The following is a 19,452-nucleotide window of genomic DNA, read 5'->3' on the forward strand; positions in this document are numbered from 1 at the left end:
CTTCCATGTTATTATTACAAATGAACACCCTCACATAGTGAAAAAGAGTTGTGTAAGATAAAATCAAAACAACTTCACTTCAAGAAATCACTGTGCAAACACAGCAGATGTTGCTCAACCAGTACTTCTCAAGCAAGGGTGGTGCACTTCACTGACTGATAAGAGCTCAGGAGAAAGACTTAACAGGGTGAATGCACTCGACATTGGACAAAATAACAGGAACAACTGTACAACGTAATGCAATAGCTTTGCAACATAATGCAATAAAATAATGTTTTGCAGCTTTTAATGTTCAGCTTTCATTAACAAGAGAGCTGCTTAATTAAGTCTATGGTCATTTTTTGCGGCTGTATTTTGTGGTGTTTTTGTATTGTTAGGTGTTCATGTTTTGTCTCCTGCAGGAAAGAATTTATATGTTACAAGTAGGGCTGTCAATCGATTAAAATATTTAATCGTGATTAATCGCATGATTATCCATGATTAATCTTGATAAATCGCAAATTAAATACACATTTTTTATCTGGTCAAAATGTACCTTAAATTACAAGTATTTAATACTCTTATCAACATGGGAGTGGGCAAAATATACTTGCTTTATGTAAATGACAAATATTGTCCAGAAACCCTCACAGGTACTGCATTTAGCATAAAAAATATGCTCAAATCATAACTGCAGCCCAACAGGCAACAACAGCTGTCAGTGTGCTGACTTGACTATGACTTGCACCAAACTGCATGTGATTATCATAAAGTGGGCATGTCTGTAAAGAGGAGACTCGTGGGTACCCATAGAACATATTTTCATTCTCATACTTTGAGGTCAAAGATCAAGGGACCCCTTTGAAAATGGCCATGCCAGGTTTTCCTCACCAAAATTTAGCGCAAGTTTGGAACGTTATTTAGCCTCCTTCCCGACAATCTAGTACGACATGGTTGGTACCAATGGATCCATTAGGTTTTTCTAGTTTGATATGATGCCAGTATCTACACACTTGCTTTAAACCTAAAAATTGCAAATTGTGTTTATGGGTTAAAGAAATTAGTGGGGTTAAAACGAATTTGCGTTAACGCGTTATTATCACGTTAACTTTGACAGACCTAGTTACCTCCGCCATGGCCGAAGGCCTTGGTAGGAGGTTATGTTTTCACCAGCGTTTGTTTGTTGGTTGGTTTGTCCGTTTGGAGGATTACTCCAAAAGTCCTTGATGGATTTGAATGACATTTTTTGGAGGGGTGGGGTGTGGCACAATGAACAATCCATTAGATTTTGGTGGCAATCCGGATCATGATCCGGCTTCGGGAATTATTTTTTAATAACTCCGCTCAGCCTGTGCTTTAACGACGTACATGAAACCTGCCTTCCACTTCTAATTGCAAGTGCATGAAAATTATTTTACATGCAAGTAAGTCACATAAAAAAATATATCATATGAATAAGTGATGAGTGATTTCCTGTTTTACAACACGTGTTAATAACCTACTGTACATGCAACACGATGAAGCCAATGACTCATTTTATGGTTTAACTACTCTCAGAGTGTGATGTGATTACCTTTCTAGAGCTATTATAATCCCATAGAAACCAAACATATTTTATTACATTAAAAAAATACCATGAAATATAAGATAAGATAAGATAAGATAAGATGAACCTTTATTAATCCCCGGAGGGAAATTCAGGTGTCAAAGCAGCAACATCAGCAAACAGAGTGAAACACAGGAGAAAGGTAAAGGTATACAAAAATGATAAAAACAATAATAGAGATATAAAAGATACAGAGGGAATGGGTGAACATAGTGTATGCAGTCCGTCAATAAATAAATGTAATATGTGCAATAAATACATGTAATATGTACAAATGTGCAGTCTATAAAGTGGTACATAGGATGTATAGTGTAAAGTAAGTGTGCCAGTGGTTAGAGTCCAAGATGGTTGCAGATAGTGCATGTTTAAAGTTCTTAAAGTCCTCATAGTTCTCATATGGGGGTCAGCCTTGGTTGTGGAGCCTGATGAATACCAGCATGAAGGACTGACCCAGGCGCTTTGTGTTGTACCGAGGGGGGATGTGTCTGTGGCTGAAGGTGATATGATAAGGTTACTTTAAGCACACATTCAACTGTCTGTAAAAATTCCATAAAATATTTCTAAATGTTGTGTTGTAGGTCTGTTCAGACACACTGTGCATAGTAGTAGTAGTAATAAAGTATAAACATACAGTACAGTAGGCTTACATGTAGAGAAAGTTGCGTCTCTCGGACAGCCCTCTGATTGGTCTGCTCCGGTAGTGCTATTATAATCCCATAGAAAGGGTTTTAGAAAATATAGGGAACTATAGAATTGTAGGTATACTATAAAATCTGAAAAAAAACATATTTTATTTCATTAAAAAATACCATGAAATATGATGAGTGAAATACTTTAAGCACACATTCAACTAAACATTATATTGCAAAAATCTAGTGTAAAAACTCCAGAAAATATTTCTAAATGTTGTGTTGTAGGTCTGTTCAGACACACTGTGCATAGTAGTAGTAGTAATAAAGTGTAAACATACAGTACAGTAGGCTTTACATGCAGAGAAAGCTGCGTCTCTCGGACAGCCCTCTGATTGGTCCGCTCCGGTCAGGAGGCGGGGCTTGTAGCTGTGCGCATTTCACAAAACCAGCCAGCACGCCGCTCGAGCTCCCATTCACTACGGATTTGTCGAGTTAACCTGACCTCAATACGGTTCATACTCCTCTGCGAATCTACTTGTTTTCTTTCTTTTACCGCATGCGTAAAGGTGTTTTGTTTAAGCGTGCAAAGCTCCAAGTGCGCAGGACGAGCTTTTTCTCTGTGAACTTTTTTTTTTTTTTTTTTTGCACAACCTACCTGAGTTGTGCTTCTCTCTTCTCTGTCTCTGCACGCCTCCTCTCCTCTCCGCCATGGATTGTGTTTGGATTGTGGGCTTCGTTGTGAGCCTCTGCGCCTGGTTTGCTTCAGCGGAGCGACACAGCGTCTACTGGAACAGCACCAACCCAAAGTAACTATCTCCTTTCATCTCTCTTTTCCTACATTAATGCAGCGCTCTTGAACACCACCCATGCACTTTTTATTTGTCAATGCAAAAAAACAAAGTTTGGCATCTTAAATAAGTTATTGTCAGTGCAGATGAGATCTCCTTTCATCTCTCTTTTCCTACATTAATGCAGCGCTCTTGAACACCACCCATGCACTTTTTTATTTATCAATGCAAAAAACAAAGTTTGGCATCTTAAATAAGTTATTGTCAGTGCAGATGATGATTATCATTATGATCCGGATGCATATGAATAGTTGCATCTCGTGCATATTCATCTAGCTTGTTGTGATGAATTTGTGATGAAGCAACTGGCTGCTGTTGTCATGATAATGCAAGACAGTTGGGAGTCTCTCTTTCTTTCTCCCTCCCTCCTCCTCCCTTCCTTTTCTGGGCTCGAACCTGTTATTATGGTGCTGTTTACCTGAAACACTGTGTGTCTAACCTGTTCACATTTAATCCGTTTCGCAATCTGTGCACTACCTATGCTGCAGGATTAGTTCCACTAGGTACTTATCTTTTGTGAACAATGTGCCAACAGATCATACTTTTGAGAGAAGATAGCTCCTTTTTTAAATTGTGTGTTTAATGGGGCAGAGAAATGCGAGGATGTGTTTTTCTTCATTCCAGGACATGATCAAGTATGATCTATGAGAACACATCTCCTCATTTGGACTCTTTATGCACAAATGTGTCTTTTTTCTGAGTTTATTTATTGCAGGAGTGCAGCAATAATTCAGTAGACGTAGTCAGTGAATTTGTGTAATTTAGATGCTTTGCATGCTGAAATCCTACAGGGGGAGGATTTTATCCCCTGGCGAAGGGTTGTATTTTTTTGGTGTTGGTTTTACAGGTTCTGACTCACACAACGTGTTGAAATATCAGTTGCAATATCCTCCCCATCTTGACAGAGAGTCCTAACCTCTGTGTGGGAGTGGGAGGTTGCCGTGTCCCCTAAATCAAGAGCTATCACATTGGGGGTTTACGTGGCTGTCAGGGAGACATAGGGCTGTTCATATTTCAGGTGGTAAGACGAGTAATAATGGTGGATGACAGAGACGGAGGAGGTAACTTGAGGCCTGCCCAGTAGGTCACTCTGTGGGAGAGGGAGATAGATTGCTCGGGGGGGAGAGAAGAGAAATTGGAGCTGAAATTGTAGGGGCCATTCGGAATAAGTGGGGGTCAATTAGAATTATGTTTGAGGGTATGAGGTGGGGGAGTTAGTTTAACACGCCGCAAAACCAACTTCTACATGCACAAACACACTCGGGAAGGGGCAAGCACAAACAGGGAGTCCTGGCAGACAATCACTCAATCACAAACTGGGACAATCACAGCAAGTGACGTCATCTAAATCAATCAGTGTTCCCTCTCTCTGCTGTGCAAACACATGTCTTGCGTTGGTTGCAGACTCCCAGATATTTCAATATTTTCTCCAACAAGCTTACATTCAACCCCCCTGTGGTTGAAACTACAGCATCGAGTGTTGTCAGAAAAGGTCACAATTACAGCGAAACAGTCCCAGATGGAAAGGCGTTTTTTCGTGGAACCACAGTGATCATTCCTGTGTATGTTATATTGGTAATCCGTCCTTTCGCGCTAGCTGTTTCTTTTTCCGGATGACTGTGCTAAATCTCCCCCTTTGGCTATACTCTTAATCCGGCATTCGCGGAAAAAAGTCTCCGAGATGTTTTCATTCCGTACTTTTCATCATTCCCGGCAATCTGCTGCGCTCCCCTTTGACCCGTTACTGGATACGGTGCGTTGACGTCCATCTTTTCCCGCATGAGATGTGTGTTTTTTTGTTGTTGTTGGCCTCAACCGTTCATTGTTCCATCCCGCTGGTCTGTTGTTAATCAAATTGATCTCAGATTGATCGTTGCGGTCCATGTGGTGCAGGCTCATTTCCTTTCGTGTGTTTGTTGAGGGATTTAGCAACACACACACACACACACACACACACTCATGCATATACATGCACAGTTGCCCCACTGATGTGTGTGTGTGTGTGTGAGCTGGCTTCCAAGGTCGCGTCTCCCTGTACTTTGTTTCAGCGTGAGCGCGAAATCTATTCAGCACTTTCTGACCTTTTCCACTCTTTGGCATTTTTGTAACCTTTGTGTCCGATTAGCAACGGCTTAATCACGATGATTCCCAGAAAGAGGCTCACCAGTGTGCCCAGTCGGTTCGGGCCCCTGCATGCCAGTGTGTGTACGTGTCTTTTGTGAAGGGAGTGCCTGTGTGTGTGTGTGAGTGTGTGTGTGCGCGCTCACAACATCACCAGATTCGAGTGACTCACACTCTCATATACACATTAACCCCAGTCATCCACACATGTGCCACACAGTTGTGATTGATGTTAACATCGTCCCTGGAGCCCTCTGGACTCCACAGCTCCAATAATCTGCTCCTTCACTGCTTCTTCCTCCCTTTTCCCCTCTTTTTCCCTGCTGACGGAGCAGGAGTAGACCACCATCACCCCCTCCTCCTCTTCCTCCTCCTCCTCCTCCTCTGCTTTGTACCTGTCTCTCCCTCTCTCCAGCACCTCCCTCCCTCCCCCTCTTCTTGGCCAGGTTCCCTTTTTCAACTTGGATCTGTGGCCTCCAGTTCTTCTGCGAGTCTGTTAACTGTTTCATAGCTCTCTTTCTCTCTCATGCAACATGCTTGATCTGCTGTTTTATTTTAACATCATCACCGTTTCTGTTATGATAACACATCTAATCTGCGCTAACTAGGACTTGTTGGTGTTGCCTTTCTAATGACCTTTTTGATTTGGTTAAAACAGACACCCGATTCGACTGTTATCAGGCCATTAAATAGGCGTTATCATTCACTATAAGCACCATATATATGTGGGTCATTAGGGGCCTTAAACTTAAAAGCAACACAAACATGTTGTAAAACTCAACGAAACGTCACGTTTTGAACACAAACAAAAAGGCTTCTTTTGGTTTTGGCAACAAAACTACAACTTCTTTAGGTTTAGGCAACAAAAACACTTTGTTAAGTTTAGGGAAAACATTGTGTGTGTTTTGGGTTAAAATAACTACAAAGAAAACTACAAATTGTTGGTTTCACACGTGATGCGAACTCTGGTCTCCTGGGTGAAAACCCTGTGTACGGTTGCTAGAGGTCGCTGTCGTCTTCTTTTATACCTTCTTTCAGTGATCTACCATATGAATAGATGATAAAACCTACTATTGGGTATAGTAGGCCCCTATTAACCCACATCTATGGGGCTTATAGCTACTGATATGGCACATTTAATAGCCTGACAACAGTCTAATCGGTTGAAACATGGTTTTAACTCACTCAGTGGTTTACTTCATTTGATTGAATATGCTTTTTGTGCTGCTCAAACGAGGGAGTTATTTAAGGTATGTTTCACCCATAAGGAGGTTTTCTTTTTGGTATTTATCCAGTCAATATGGGTGTTTTTGTGATGCTTCCCATACAAATTGGGGGACTGGTCTTCACGGTGAGCCACAGAAAGAGAATAGTAACTGGTGTGACCGATCGGGGGGTCAGGGTTCGCTATGTGATGAAGTGGCACAGCCTCTATCAATCTGTCAGTCATTCTGTCACGGCGGTGGTCCCTGAATGCTGCCTGCCACTCAGTCCGGCCTCCTCTTCACACGGGCCGTGGCTCTGCCTCTGGGAAAACTCTCATTCGTCCCCCTCCTCCTGTCTCTATCGGTCCCCTTCGCTCCTTCACCAGGCTTTTATCTCAACTTTTTACAAGCTGACCCTTTTCAGTCTATTATTTCCTCACCTCCAACTCTGGCTCGCGGAGAAGAGGGGGGGGAAAGCATGCTAAGAGGTGTGGAATTTGTTTTATCGTTCTTGGCATCCATGGCGATCCGTCACAAGGCACTTTGCCCTTTTCCTTCACGCTTTTTCTTTTTTTCCAGCTCTCTTTTCTTAAAGCTTCCTTCTTCTACCTCTTTATGAAAAGCCACTCTAGTCTTCCCACAAACCTGTTTCTCTTTTTTCTGCCCGTGTGCTTCTTCTCCCCTCTCGAGTGTCTCGCTGAAGAAGTGGTAGAGCCAGTCTGAGAACTCCAACCATGAAAGGACAGGACTTTAAATGAAGAAACAAAACAATGGCGTAGGAGTAGGCTAACGTGTCTGCTTGCCTTCCGTGCACGTGAGCGCGTACATGTTCCAGAGATGAGAGATAAGATTAGGTGGAAGTCCGCGTGGGTATGGTTAGGTGGGCACAATAGATATGAGATTTCTGCCGTTTCCAAGTAATCTGAACCGAAGCTACTTTCCTCGAAAAGCATGCAGGTTTCCCCACTTCACTTCCTAATCCAGCCTTCGCTCTAAACCCACCGCACACCCCTTCTCTTCAGCAAATTCCTCCATCTTTTTCTCGCATCGTTCCCTCCCACCCCCCTTAATCTGGCCTTGTAATCTGTCTGGTGAATTCAATCTGGGGGGAAAATACTCAGAGATTGTCAAACGGATGGTAATCGGCTCAATGCTCATTGAAGTGCGTTGACGTTTTCCCATCTTTACAGCCCATAATCGTCTGTAAGAAGACTTTAGCTCGGTGACCATACTGTTCGATATTCCCACTTGTTGTTGCCAGTGTTAGCGGGCGAGGAGGGAGGGAGAGCTTGTTTTATTGACTGCACTAGATAGAGAATCAGGCCAAAGGTTTTACCTTCCCGCGGGCGCGCTGCCGGCGTTACCAAAGTCTGCACGCTGTCTGCTGTGTGTGTGTTTCCCTGTGAAGTGCTGCACTTCCTGGCTGTTTCCCGGGAAAACCGCGTATCCTGTCTGCACAATAAACAATACAGTTCTCACACCAACACACACGCAAAGACTGTAAAAGCCTGGATTTCCCAGGCTCGTTTGAGGAATGATTTAAACTCGGAGAATAAAGTAGATTAACACTGGTTCATTGTTTTGTTTTTTTTATGATGGATGTGCTCGAGCCTCGAGGATGATTCGCCTGCGCCGCTGCTGTCAAATCTGTGTGTGTCTCTATTTGGGATTCTCCTCTGATCAGTGTCACCCCAACAACCCCCGCTAGTGTTTCTCTGTCTCCCTCCTGCCCCATCCTTAAAGTTGTGCCTCTTCCTTATCTTTGCAGCAGACTTCCCCTTCTCCTCCTCCTCCTCCTCCTCAGCGCGGCTTTAAAAAATCTCAGAGGAAGAAAAAAGCATTAATACACAGATTTATGATTATGAGTGGAGCCTGCACTTTCTTTCTTTCTTTCTTTCTTTCTCATGGTGTGGGTGAGAAAGAGATTGTGTGTCCTCCAGACTTGTTTGTCAAGTCTTTGACATTCAAACAGTGTTTGGATGAGGAAGAATCAGCCAGCAAGAGTCAGATATTATCTCTGAAAATGAGACATTGTGTTTGTTTAGTCGTGTAAATAACTCTCATTGTGTTACTTTTGTTTTTCTCTTCTCCTGTTTGTTGGGTTTAGAGTGTAAACATGCCACAGCACATACTGTCACCCCCTAGAGGTCAGGCAAAGTATTACCATTGTCTATCTGTAAGCAATAGGTACTACTACATTTTTTTTTAAATCCATTTAATAACCTGTGGCCTGTATTGTTTGCTCGTGGGAGTCATTAAGCCACAAGCTCAGACTGTGTTTGCAGACAAAACAAAACGTGCGTGAAAGTTTTGCCTCGTGGAAATCAATCCACAAAAAATCAATTTCCTTGTACAGATATTTGCCGCCTGAGAGATGCGATGTCAGCGGTGACCTTTGTGTTCTGGCCCTTTTTATGAGATACAAATGGCTCAGGGGACAGCGTGAGACAGTTGGAAAGAGCATATGTATTCATCTGTGCCTCCTTGGTGCGGTGGAATCGGCCAATTATTTTCTCCGCTGGACTTAAAGCTTTTGTCGCTTTGCTGGGTGGTTCGGCCGGGGGAACGCCGGCGGACTGACCAACGGACAAAGGTTTGAATGACAGATGTGAGAAAGCTGATTGAGACGGATGGCAAAAAGTCAAACGGCGCAAAGAATGAAGGCTGGGAATATTATGTTAAAAAAGGAGGAGCCGGAATGAGTCGGACCATATTTGTTTCTATGGCGACCGCTCGGCATACCCACGCTGCATTGTGCTCTGCAAACGGTGGGTCAGAAAGTTGCATATTTGGAATACCACCCGATTGTGATTGGTTCAGCAAGTCTGGAGTTAGAAGGGGGGAAGGACGGAGTTGACATGAGGATCTGGTTTGCTTATTGAGGGATGAAAGACGGACAGAGAGTGGGAGGGGACGGCTGGCGTTGATGGATGATTAGATAGACGGATGAAACAAAAAAGAGCTTGAGCAATAACGTTAAACAGTCCCCGCTTAGCTAAAGTCATTATGTACCTCCTGTGTGATGTACCACCTCCCTGGTGGAGTCACGTAGCCTTTAGATATATCAGGAAAGAAATGTCTCTTGTGTCCAACGTCTTTCATTACTCTGTTAACACCTTTCCCCTCTCACACATTCATAGCCAGTGTGTCTCTTTTTGAAGTCCAAAACTCCAGTGTAGAGGAGTAATACCCCTCCTATTCTCTGTGAGAGAACAATAAAAAGCTCCACCCTGCCTGCCTGTCTCACCCCTCGCTCCGTCCCCGGCCCCTCAGACCCCGCTCTGGGCCTCGCTGTCCACCCTAAGCCCCGGTATTAAGCAGGGTCTGGTGCTGATGAATGGACCAGAGCTCAGCCTCTGCTCCACCCAATAATCCAGGCTCGGATGAGCCGATTAGGTGGTCCCCACATTCCCGGTTCACTCATCTGTGACGCAGGCCCGTCACCTTTTTTGAGTCACGTTAATGGCGTGTGGAGGAAAACAATCATGTTTATGTGTTCGGGGTGACGGCAGGTTAAGTAGACCAGAGCTCCTGTTTTTACACGTCAGATACACGGTGGCCTTTATGGAGCTTTTTAAAATAGATCTGAATCGATCTTTAGAAGTGAGCGATTCCCGTCTATAGAATTTAAAATGCACAAGGCCCCTTCATGCTGACTCTTCGTGTAAACGCTGACTTGGCGATTGTCCGACCTTTTGATCCACATGGCGGCCTCTATCGTCTCAGAGGTCCAGCATTCCACAGAGCGATAGAGTGCAGGGATGAGAGGGTGATGGATGGATGAAAGGAGGGGGGGGGGTAGAGGTGGAGAAGAAAGCAAAATGCTTGGCCTGGGAGATTAAAGAAGAGAGATTAGACTCCAGCTCCTGAAGAGGCTCCAATAAATCAGGAATTCCTTCTCGGGATGGGAGGAAGAGCGGCCGGGACCCGCTCTTATTCACCAGATTGTACTCTCTCACACACACACACATCTGACCACTTGACATTCCCTCGCCGGCGCTATCATCGCTGCTCATTATTGGCATTCATTATCCACCTTATCATGGCTGAAACACACTCCCAGATTCCTCAACCGAAACACACACACACACACCAACACAAACAATCACACATTTAAATGTCTGAGACAGACACGCATGCACACGATCCTCGCTGCGTGTCTGCCACAGCTCCACAAATCATCCGTAAGCAGCGAAAACTCCTCCATGCTGTTAGTTCTGCTGAAGCTCTGAGCGTCACTGTCATTAAAAGAGAGAGCATCCCGGGATAAACAACGGGAATAAATCACGACAGCCCTATTGACGGAGAGAGGGGAAACAGTCTGGAGGAGGGAAATAACAAGGGACTCACACTGGGGGAGACACGGGGGGATTTTAGTCTGCTAAAGTGAAGGTGGCATGATTTGACTCTGTTAGCTAAACCTTTTCACACAGAGGGTCTGAGCTCTCTTTTGAAGTGCGTTGCCCCAATCAGTTAATTAAGCGGATGATGTGAAAGGTTTCAATGCGGAGGCGTTAGAGGGGAACAAAAGGCAGCGGGATAATTAAAACTATTTGGCGTTAATAAAAGGGGCTAGCCAGCCTCCCCGGGTGTGTATTCAGCCTTCTGCTAAGTGAGGTATTCCATCAGCGCGGGCACATTGTGAATGGAGACACTGTATGAAACGCTGGCATTGATAAAGAAACTGTAGCATAGATACTGAGAAAAGCCATTTCCAACTCAAGCCCTTTGACCCCCCCTCCTCCCTGCCCACGCCTATTCATGCCCTCCGCCTCCCCCCCTTAACTCTCAGCCTAAAGGGGCTGGGAAGTGGGGAGCAGGAGGGCATAATTACCCCCCTCCAGGGCAACTTTAATACCCCTTTTTGTGTTTTAATTGCACCCCCCTTCGACCCCCTTTTGATGAACACATTGGGAGCATACCGCAACCGGTTTGTAATCCGGGGTTCGGAGTGAAGGGAGGGGGTGAGATCGGCTATGGGGGAGTTTGTTTGTGTGCGTTTGCGGTGTTTGCTGGGGGATGATAACTCTGTCGGGCTGAAAGCAGACAACAGTGTTTGTTCAATAGTGTTATCGATTCGACTGGAATTGAAAGTGGCAGGGGGAAAAAACACTTTAGCGCCAATCTGGTAAACAGAGCGTGGCGGGCAAACTAGAGATGAGCACTAAGCTGTCTGGACCCTGGCAAAATGATAATTATTGCTCCCCCACACCCCCCCAACAAAAAATAAAGTTGGCTGGGGCAGACTATTATCAGCACAGTTAGATGGAAGTTTCATCATTATACTAAAAAGGTGCTTGTTTTCTAACGGGGCCCCGTGAAGCTGCTATAATGGCGTTGCCAGCTAATCTGGTCATCAGTATTGAGGGAATGCAGTCAGGCGGAGAGGGGTAAAGGGTTGATGTGGGGGGGGGGGTGTAGCAGGAGTCAGGGCCCGGTGTTTGGAGCCACAGCGTCTGTCCTTTAACCAGGGGGTACCAGGGAGACCCCCGGCCAAAAACAACAACAGCGGCTAACGAGCGGCGGGGGCCTGCGCCTGTGCACTTTGATCGTCAGTCACACATATGGACCTTGTCACACAAACACAAACTCCCCAAATGCTGCTTGTTACATTGGGGGGGGGGGGGGAGGGAGGAGTATGGGAAAACGACAGAGATCTGTCGATCTGATTAAAGCTTGAGTAGGCAGAATGTTTTTGGCATCATTAGGCAAAGAATCCATAATAACCTTTCAGCATATTGTAATTCAAGTGTTCTGAGAGAAAACTAGACTTCTGCACCTCCTCATGGCTCTGTTTTCAGGCTTTAAAAAATCTAGCTTTGTTAACTTTGTTAACTTTGTCCAATCACAGGTCATTTCAGAGAGAGAGCGTTCCTATTGGATGTTCATTTATCGGAGGCAGCTGTCAATCACTCACAAACTAAGACCAAACGGTCAAACTAGGGCAGCGCTGATTAAATATGAATGAATATGCTGTTACTGTAATGCCTATTTCTCCCCTCAAATGTTGCAACATCTTGTAGTGTGCTGTTTAGCTGTAAAATGAGAAAGTTTGCTCCGGCTGGTGGGCGGTGCTTGGTATTTCCTCAACTGATCTCAACATGGTTGCCGGGTCACAAACTTTATCATTTTACAGCTAAACAGTACACTACAAGATGTTTCTGAAATCATTTGAGGACAGAAAAAGGCATTACAGTAACAGAATAGTGATTCATATTTGATCAGCGCTGCCTAGTTTGACCGTTTGATCGGAGTTCGCGAGTGATTGACAGCTGCTCAGAGACGGCAAGGCTCCAGCTCGGCTCTGATTGGTTGTTTTCCTTCGGACTGTGAAATCTTGGTACATGATTTTTTTTCAGATTACCTGTCAAATTCACTACTGTCAGGATATAATAACCGTTTTATAAAATAACGTTTTTTAATCATATTTCCTCCATTTCTACCCGCTGCTGCTGCTTTAAATTGTAACTTAACTCACACTGGCTGCGTGCCTCTTTTTGTGGGGTTTTTGAAGGCCTGATGAACCGGCCGTGTATTCATTGCAAAAGCAACAGAACCCTATATTAGACACACATTCTCCCTGTGTGTTGTGAAAATATTGAAGTCTGTCAAATTTCATCCATTCCCCGAGAACCCCCCGGTGCTCCAGAACAGTAGGAGACGGTAAACTGATAGGCATCGCGCTGGAGCTCAGTGCCGGGGGAGGAGGTGTGTGTGTGTGTGTGTGTGTGGGTTTGGTGGGTGCAAATAGTAGGTAGCTACTGCTTTAGGTTGTTGATAGATGGGAATTACTTGGAAGTGCTTGTGTGTGTTGCTAGCGGCCAGCTACCGCTCCAGGCCGGTGATAGATGGCTTTGGCTGTGAAGAGAGCATTAGCTGTGAGCCGCCCCTGGAGCAGCCGCTCAGTCAGGGGGAAGGGGACGAAGCTGAAATACCTTTAGTGACAATTCCCTGGAGATAAACTCATAATATCTTTGAAAGATTATCTAGGAGAGAGGGGGGGGGATCATGGACAGTTGAGATAAGGCCAATTTAAACTGCCTCAGGGTATGCTAAATTGTCTTTCTGTGATTGTTAAATTGTGTTTGTGGGGACATTTGAAAGCTAAAACAGTTTTCCGCGAGTGCTCTTTGACCCGCGTCCAAGAGGAGAGGGAGGGAGATTACTTGAAGACTATCGTAAAGAGGGCGGAGGAGTGAAGGCAGCGATGGAGGGGAGGCAGACAGTCTGACTGTGTCTCTGTGTTTGTAATGAGAGGGAGTGTGGTGGGAGACGCTTACAGGCCGTCACCAGACTCGTTTTGTATGTGTCCGCCTGTCTCTCTGACCCTAATGAATGGCTAAAACACATGTGACCTTTATTTTTATCCCCCCATCTTTAGTAAACTCAAGATGTGTGTCTGCTTCTGTTACAAGTGAATTTGTCATCGTGCATTCTGCCTCTTCATCCGCGTGGGCGTTTGTGTGTAGCCCCTGCAGATGTCGATACTCATCTCCTGTCTTGACGGGCTAACTGACTGCTAATGTTTCTCTGTAAACATCATTCAACTCCGGGGGGACGTGGGATCAATGTTGCACTCAGTGCTAACTCTCAACACGCGCAGCAAGCAGCAGCTACACCGGCCTCACGTTCATCCATATTTATGCACATGTTCTCTGCAGATCATTCTTCCCCTTATTGCGTTTTCCCTCTTCATTCCACTCCAACACACACATATTTCCTCACTCTCTCTTTCTCCCGCTCCTCTCCATCTCTCACTCCCAGTCCTCTCAGTCTTTTTCCTCTGATTTCCCTGATGTACACTGGCGTGTGGGCCGATCAATATATAATCACAGGTTTTGAGGCTTATATTTATTACCGCTCCGATGCCATAACCACGATTATCAGTCTCCTGCCACTTGCGTGACCGTCCTCTTCTACCTCCTCCCCCCCGCAGGTTCCTATGGGACGACTACACCGTGGAGGTGAAGCTCAACGACTACCTGGACATCGTCTGCCCCCATTACCCTCAGGGTGAGGTGCCGCTGCTGGATGCCGAGCGATACGTGCTCTACATGGTGGAGCGCGAGGACTACGATTCCTGCAAGCCCCAGTCGTACGACCAGATGCGTTGGGAGTGCGGCCATCCGTTCGCTCCTCACGCCCCCGAGAAGTTCTCGGAAAAGTTCCAGCGTTTTACTCCGTTTACTCTGGGAAAGGAGTTCCGCCAAGGAGAAAGCTACTATTATATCTGTAAGTGTCAACATAGCTTTACCCTTACAATAGTTAGGATTCATGATATGGGAACCATATTGGGAACATTTCATGGCCGTCAATGTAAGAATTGTCGAGATATTTCAGTCTGGTGTTATAGACCGACCGACCGACTGAAGGATGTGAGAGCAAAGGTCTGCAGTTTTGTTGTTTTTCTACAAACTGTGATATGCTGGAGCTTGGTTGCCAGCTCTTTTAAGCCTAACATGGACATTAACTGGGGTGTCGGCTCAGTTTGCCAAGTTTATGCCACACTTACCCTGCTAGAACGTAACCACAAAGAGAGCAGTGTTGTCCCCCCGACCACGGCTGTAATTAGATCAACTGCAGGACAAGACACACTTCGCCCGGTCACAGATGGCATCCTAAGCTTTGTCCCTGTGTCTCTCTGTTGCCAAGTGTTTGTGTGTGTGTGGGCGCAGGCATGAAGGTCAATTAAGGGGCCGGTGGAGGATAAGTGCATTAGTTAGGATGTTAACGCTTGTGTTGTTTCTTTCCCGGCAGCCAAACCTTTGCACCACCATGGACAGGAGTGCCTCAGGCTCAGGGTGGACGTCGTAGCTGCTGACGGTGAGTTTAACCGGCCCACCCGGCTGTAAGATGAGCAGCGCAGTCGCTTCTGAAAGACGTGTTGGGCTATTACGAGACCCGAGTGGAGTAATTGATGGCATTTTGTCTTTTCTTTTAGGCTCTCAAGAGGCCAGAGTGGCTAAAGGAGGCACAGGAGGTGGGGCTGGAGTTGGAGCCGGGGGTGGGGTTCACAACCCGTCCAACAGACTGCCTGCAGGTATGTTGACCAACCCTGCGTCCTCTCTTATTATCCCCGACCTTAAAACAATCCAGGCCCACTCAGGATTACGTTAGGGCGTGAATATGTGGCGCTAATGTGTCTTCTTTTATCTCCCATCTTCAAGCAGATGACCCAGTGGTAATCCTGCCAGACGTCCAGAAGAGTGTACGGTCAAACTCTCCATTGACGGCGTCATCCCTCTCGATCCTCTCACTGCTGGTCCCGTTTTCATTACTGCTACTGTTGCACTGAGAGCACACGGAAAAGGACTGCTGTTAGCAGCCTTTTTTTTTCAGGGACTACAATGAAGACAGTCCGTGGGGATGAAACCACTGACTCAAAAAAGACAGTGCCCAGTGCTGGCCACGTGGGGAGAGACTTTTGAAGCTTGTAAAGTACAGATGGACTCGCATTGCACTACACGTGTGCTGAGCAACTCCTGAGCATTTTGAGACAGAGTACGTCTTATTTTTCAAAAGGTCTTTTTTTTCTTTTTTTCTCGGAGCTCTCCTTGATTTGTATTTTTTTAGGGCCAAAAACTTGAACATCTTTCGGATGATGATAACCCTAGAAGACAATATGAAGAAGTTGGAACTAAAGTGGCCGAAGAACAATCAAGAAGCAAAGACGCCGACTCGGTTTGAATTCTATAAATTTAGATGGGATGAATCCACATTCAACGGAAAACGTAATCGTACCTTTTGAGCCAAAGATCAGTCATCTCTCCAACTTGTACACTATTCCACCCTTTGAGTATCGTGTACTATTTGTTGTATTGTTATCGTGACGGTATTGAGTGGCATTGACGTCCCGAGTGATTCTCTTAAATGTAGCATTGACAGACACGGAGGGGCTGTTCTCATCGTGACTACCATTCCTTTGCGAACTCGACCATGTGCTTATATACTGTAGCACTAATACTGCACAGTACAGACACGCCAACACACACTCCACAACAGTGTTCCACACACACACTGACATCATGACATGAAAACACACCACATTGAACTGTGTTGTGTACATTCTGTGAAGATAATTTATAACATTTGCAGCTGAGAAGTTTTACTGTATATACCATGTGCTCACGAAAAAGAAATGTTTACTGTTGGCAACGTGGGAGAGCTTTTCCCTCTCTCTCTCTCTGCTGGTAGAGGTAGTTCTCGTGTGAAAGGGATAAATGTGTGAGTTGAGTAAGAAAAAGGGAGCGCTTGATTTGAAAGAGTGATGAGACGAAAATGTTTTTTCTGCCAAAAGCGAACACTGAGATGTTGTGTGCGTCGCAGAGAGGCTGGACTTCTCTGTTTGTTGGATCTTGCCGCTGTATCGGTCAAACTGTCTTGACATGAAAGTGCTGGTATCTTTTTATTACTACAGGACCCAACCCTGTGTATCATGGTGCTTTCCCCCCTCATACTTTCAAACACAAACTTCAAAAACACAAAGTTCAGCTACTTTCAGAATAACTATCACAGTTTTTTTGGATGATTTGAAATCGTTATAGTTCACAACAAGACAAGACGCGGCGTCAAACCGAGTTGCCAAGCACATGTTCACCCGACAGGCTGGCTCGATCAACAAAGCACAACAGTGTATGACTACCATTGAAGTCAGTCTTTTTTTATCTGAATTCTTGTTACCTAATTTTTGTACATGTGTAAGTAAAGAAAAAGTGTATGATATGTATATATTTATATATATATAAATATAGAAGATTATATAAAAAGACCCGTTTGATAAATATGCTAAATGTGAAAATTTCATGTGAAATAAAAAAAAAGATATTTTTGGAAAACCAGAACGGCTTTCTTGTGATTATTTTTAGCCATGCTTGCATGTCTAGGCATGGTATGGAATTGCTTGTATGGCTCCAGGGATGGCTTTGTAATTTTGTGGTTTTGAGTGAAATGTCTCAACAACTCTTAGATGGATTGCCATTAAAGGGGAAATACATGCATTTTCAAAATGCATACATGTTTATATATATATATGGTCTAAAACAGTCCAAAAATATTGGTAAACTTGAACAACTCTCTCCCAAATCCAAAAACTAGAGTGCTAAAACTCACATTTGTGATGTCATAGGGTATAAAGCGTGGCGCTGCTCCATAGACAATGATTTGGGAGAGATGTTCTAGATGACACTGAGAGCATCCAGAGGAATGATCTGAGTATATGGCAACATTTTCAAAACTGAGATCACTACAACAGAATAAAGCTCATTTGGGTATAAAAAAGATATAAACAAACATTCTGTGGGTCCATAAAATCAGTCTCCCATTCATCGTCTATGGAGCAGCTCCAGACCTTAAACCCTATGACATCACACGTTTGAGACTTCTGGTTTCTGGCTTTGAGAGAGCGTAGCTCATGTTCACAAATATTGATTTAACTTTACTAGGCCATGGGAATAACCTATTTAATTTAAGCGGTGTTCCACTTTAACACTGGTTCAGACATTCATATCCCCCTCAGGATTAATTATAATAACTTTGATGATCCCTTAACTTTTCATCTAGCACCATCATCAGGTCAAAAGGTTAACTTGTCTAATGCTTTGGCTTAGCACCAAATAGCACCCCAGGTGTGTTAACTAGTAATTGTTAGCACGCTATCCTGTTAAACTAAGCTGTGAAACATGGTAAACATTATACCTGCTAAACATCCGCATGTTAACATTGCCATTGTAAGTCTGTTGCCATGCGAGTTCTAGCATTTAGAGCTCACAGCAACACTGTGCCAAAGTACAGCCGCTAACAGGACTAGGACTCTTGTACATGATTTTCTGTAAAAGTTTAATAATCTACCCTTAGAAAAAAACAATAATCCAGTTTCCCAGCATTATCCTAAATTAAACATCACCTTTCCTCTTGGAACTGGGGTGATTCTGGTGCTAAAAAGCTTTCAGGAAACCCAGCCCGTCTCTACTTTTGATTACACCGGAAAGATCCCCAGAGAAGGAGCCAATGGCTCAGATAATGACTCACTCACACTAATGTGACAGGAGTTGAATTGAATCAAGGCCAAGGTGGCCGGAGACCAGCTACAATAGAGAGATAAAGGAAAGAGGAGGATCATAACCATTAAAGGTGCGATTAAATGTGAGATTTGGGAGAATGGGAGCATTTTCGAATCAAATTGCCTCCGCATGGCTCTCAACATGACGACGGCTGAACCAGCGGCTCGTTGCTAACGGCACTAACAGTGAAAACAACGGCAACAGTGCTGACGGAGCAAAAAGTGTTAACCCGGGGGGGGGAACTAAAGGGTGGGCGCTACGCCGAGCCAACGCAGTGCAGAGCGGGGGCCATGAGATAGCCAGCCAACATGCACGAACATGCACTAAAAGCACGTGCGGCCGTCCCATTTGGAGCACCTTTAAGATTGCCTTTTGGCATGAAGACTAAACAAACAGGTGTGATCCCTCTACTGTTTTTATCTCGACCTTCTGACGGGCCTCCACCCTGAGCTACAACGCCCCCCTCTTCTTGTCTCCAGCCATGATACTTTGCTCGTCTGCCAGTTGCATGACAAGCCATTGTTCCCGTCTCTCCTTCTCTTGTCTCTCCCTTCCCAGGGGAGCTTTACGGCCGTGACAGTAAAAACAGCTGTAACACCAAAAACTGGTGCCACGGCCTCACAACTCCCCAGTGTTGTGAGAGGGTTGGTCATAAATTAGGGCCGGCGGACAGGCCCCCTTAACCGCCCGACCCCAAGAAGAGGCTCCACTGAGTGGTAGCTCGTCAAGAGCAGACAATCCTCTTTATTTACTCACTCGTTCGGCGCACCAGCTTGAGTAAATGTAAACAGCGAGTGTGAAGCCTTTAACGCCGCAGTAAATGTTAAGGGCAGTCAGGAGATAACCGGAACAAACGTGGAGCACAGAAAACAAGAACATCCTGAGGCCAATGTTTTCACAGGCCCCTAAAAGAAGAATATATAATGTTTGCATAAGATTTTAAAGGCCAAATTCACAGATCAGATGAATTACAAGCGCTACAAAAGACAGCATGAATCAAAA

The 19,452-nt window shown here is 44.8% G+C and overlaps 1 protein-coding gene across 2 annotated transcripts; it reads left to right on the forward strand.

Moving 5' to 3' along the window:
- The first annotated feature begins 2,687 nt into the window (after positions 1-2,687).
- efna1a (ephrin-A1a) lies at positions 2,688-17,229 on the forward strand. Of its 2 annotated transcripts, none has more exons than XM_074613154.1 (5): positions 2,688-3,023; positions 14,328-14,623; positions 15,149-15,214; positions 15,333-15,431; positions 15,559-17,229. In XM_074613154.1, the coding sequence occupies exons 1-5, from the start codon at positions 2,926-2,928 to the stop codon at positions 15,684-15,686; spliced, it is 687 nt and encodes a 228-aa protein (XP_074469255.1). In that variant the 5' UTR covers positions 2,688-2,925; the 3' UTR covers positions 15,687-17,229. The 2 variants fall into 2 exon arrangements, with proteins under 2 accessions (XP_074469255.1, XP_074469257.1); XM_074613156.1 differs by having other exon boundaries at positions 15,562-17,229.
- Positions 17,230-19,452: the final 2,223 nt, after the last annotated feature.

This window comes from Sebastes fasciatus, chromosome 17 (assembly GCF_043250625.1).
Source record: "Sebastes fasciatus isolate fSebFas1 chromosome 17, fSebFas1.pri, whole genome shotgun sequence".
Lineage (NCBI taxonomy): Eukaryota > Metazoa > Chordata > Actinopteri > Perciformes > Sebastidae > Sebastes > Sebastes fasciatus.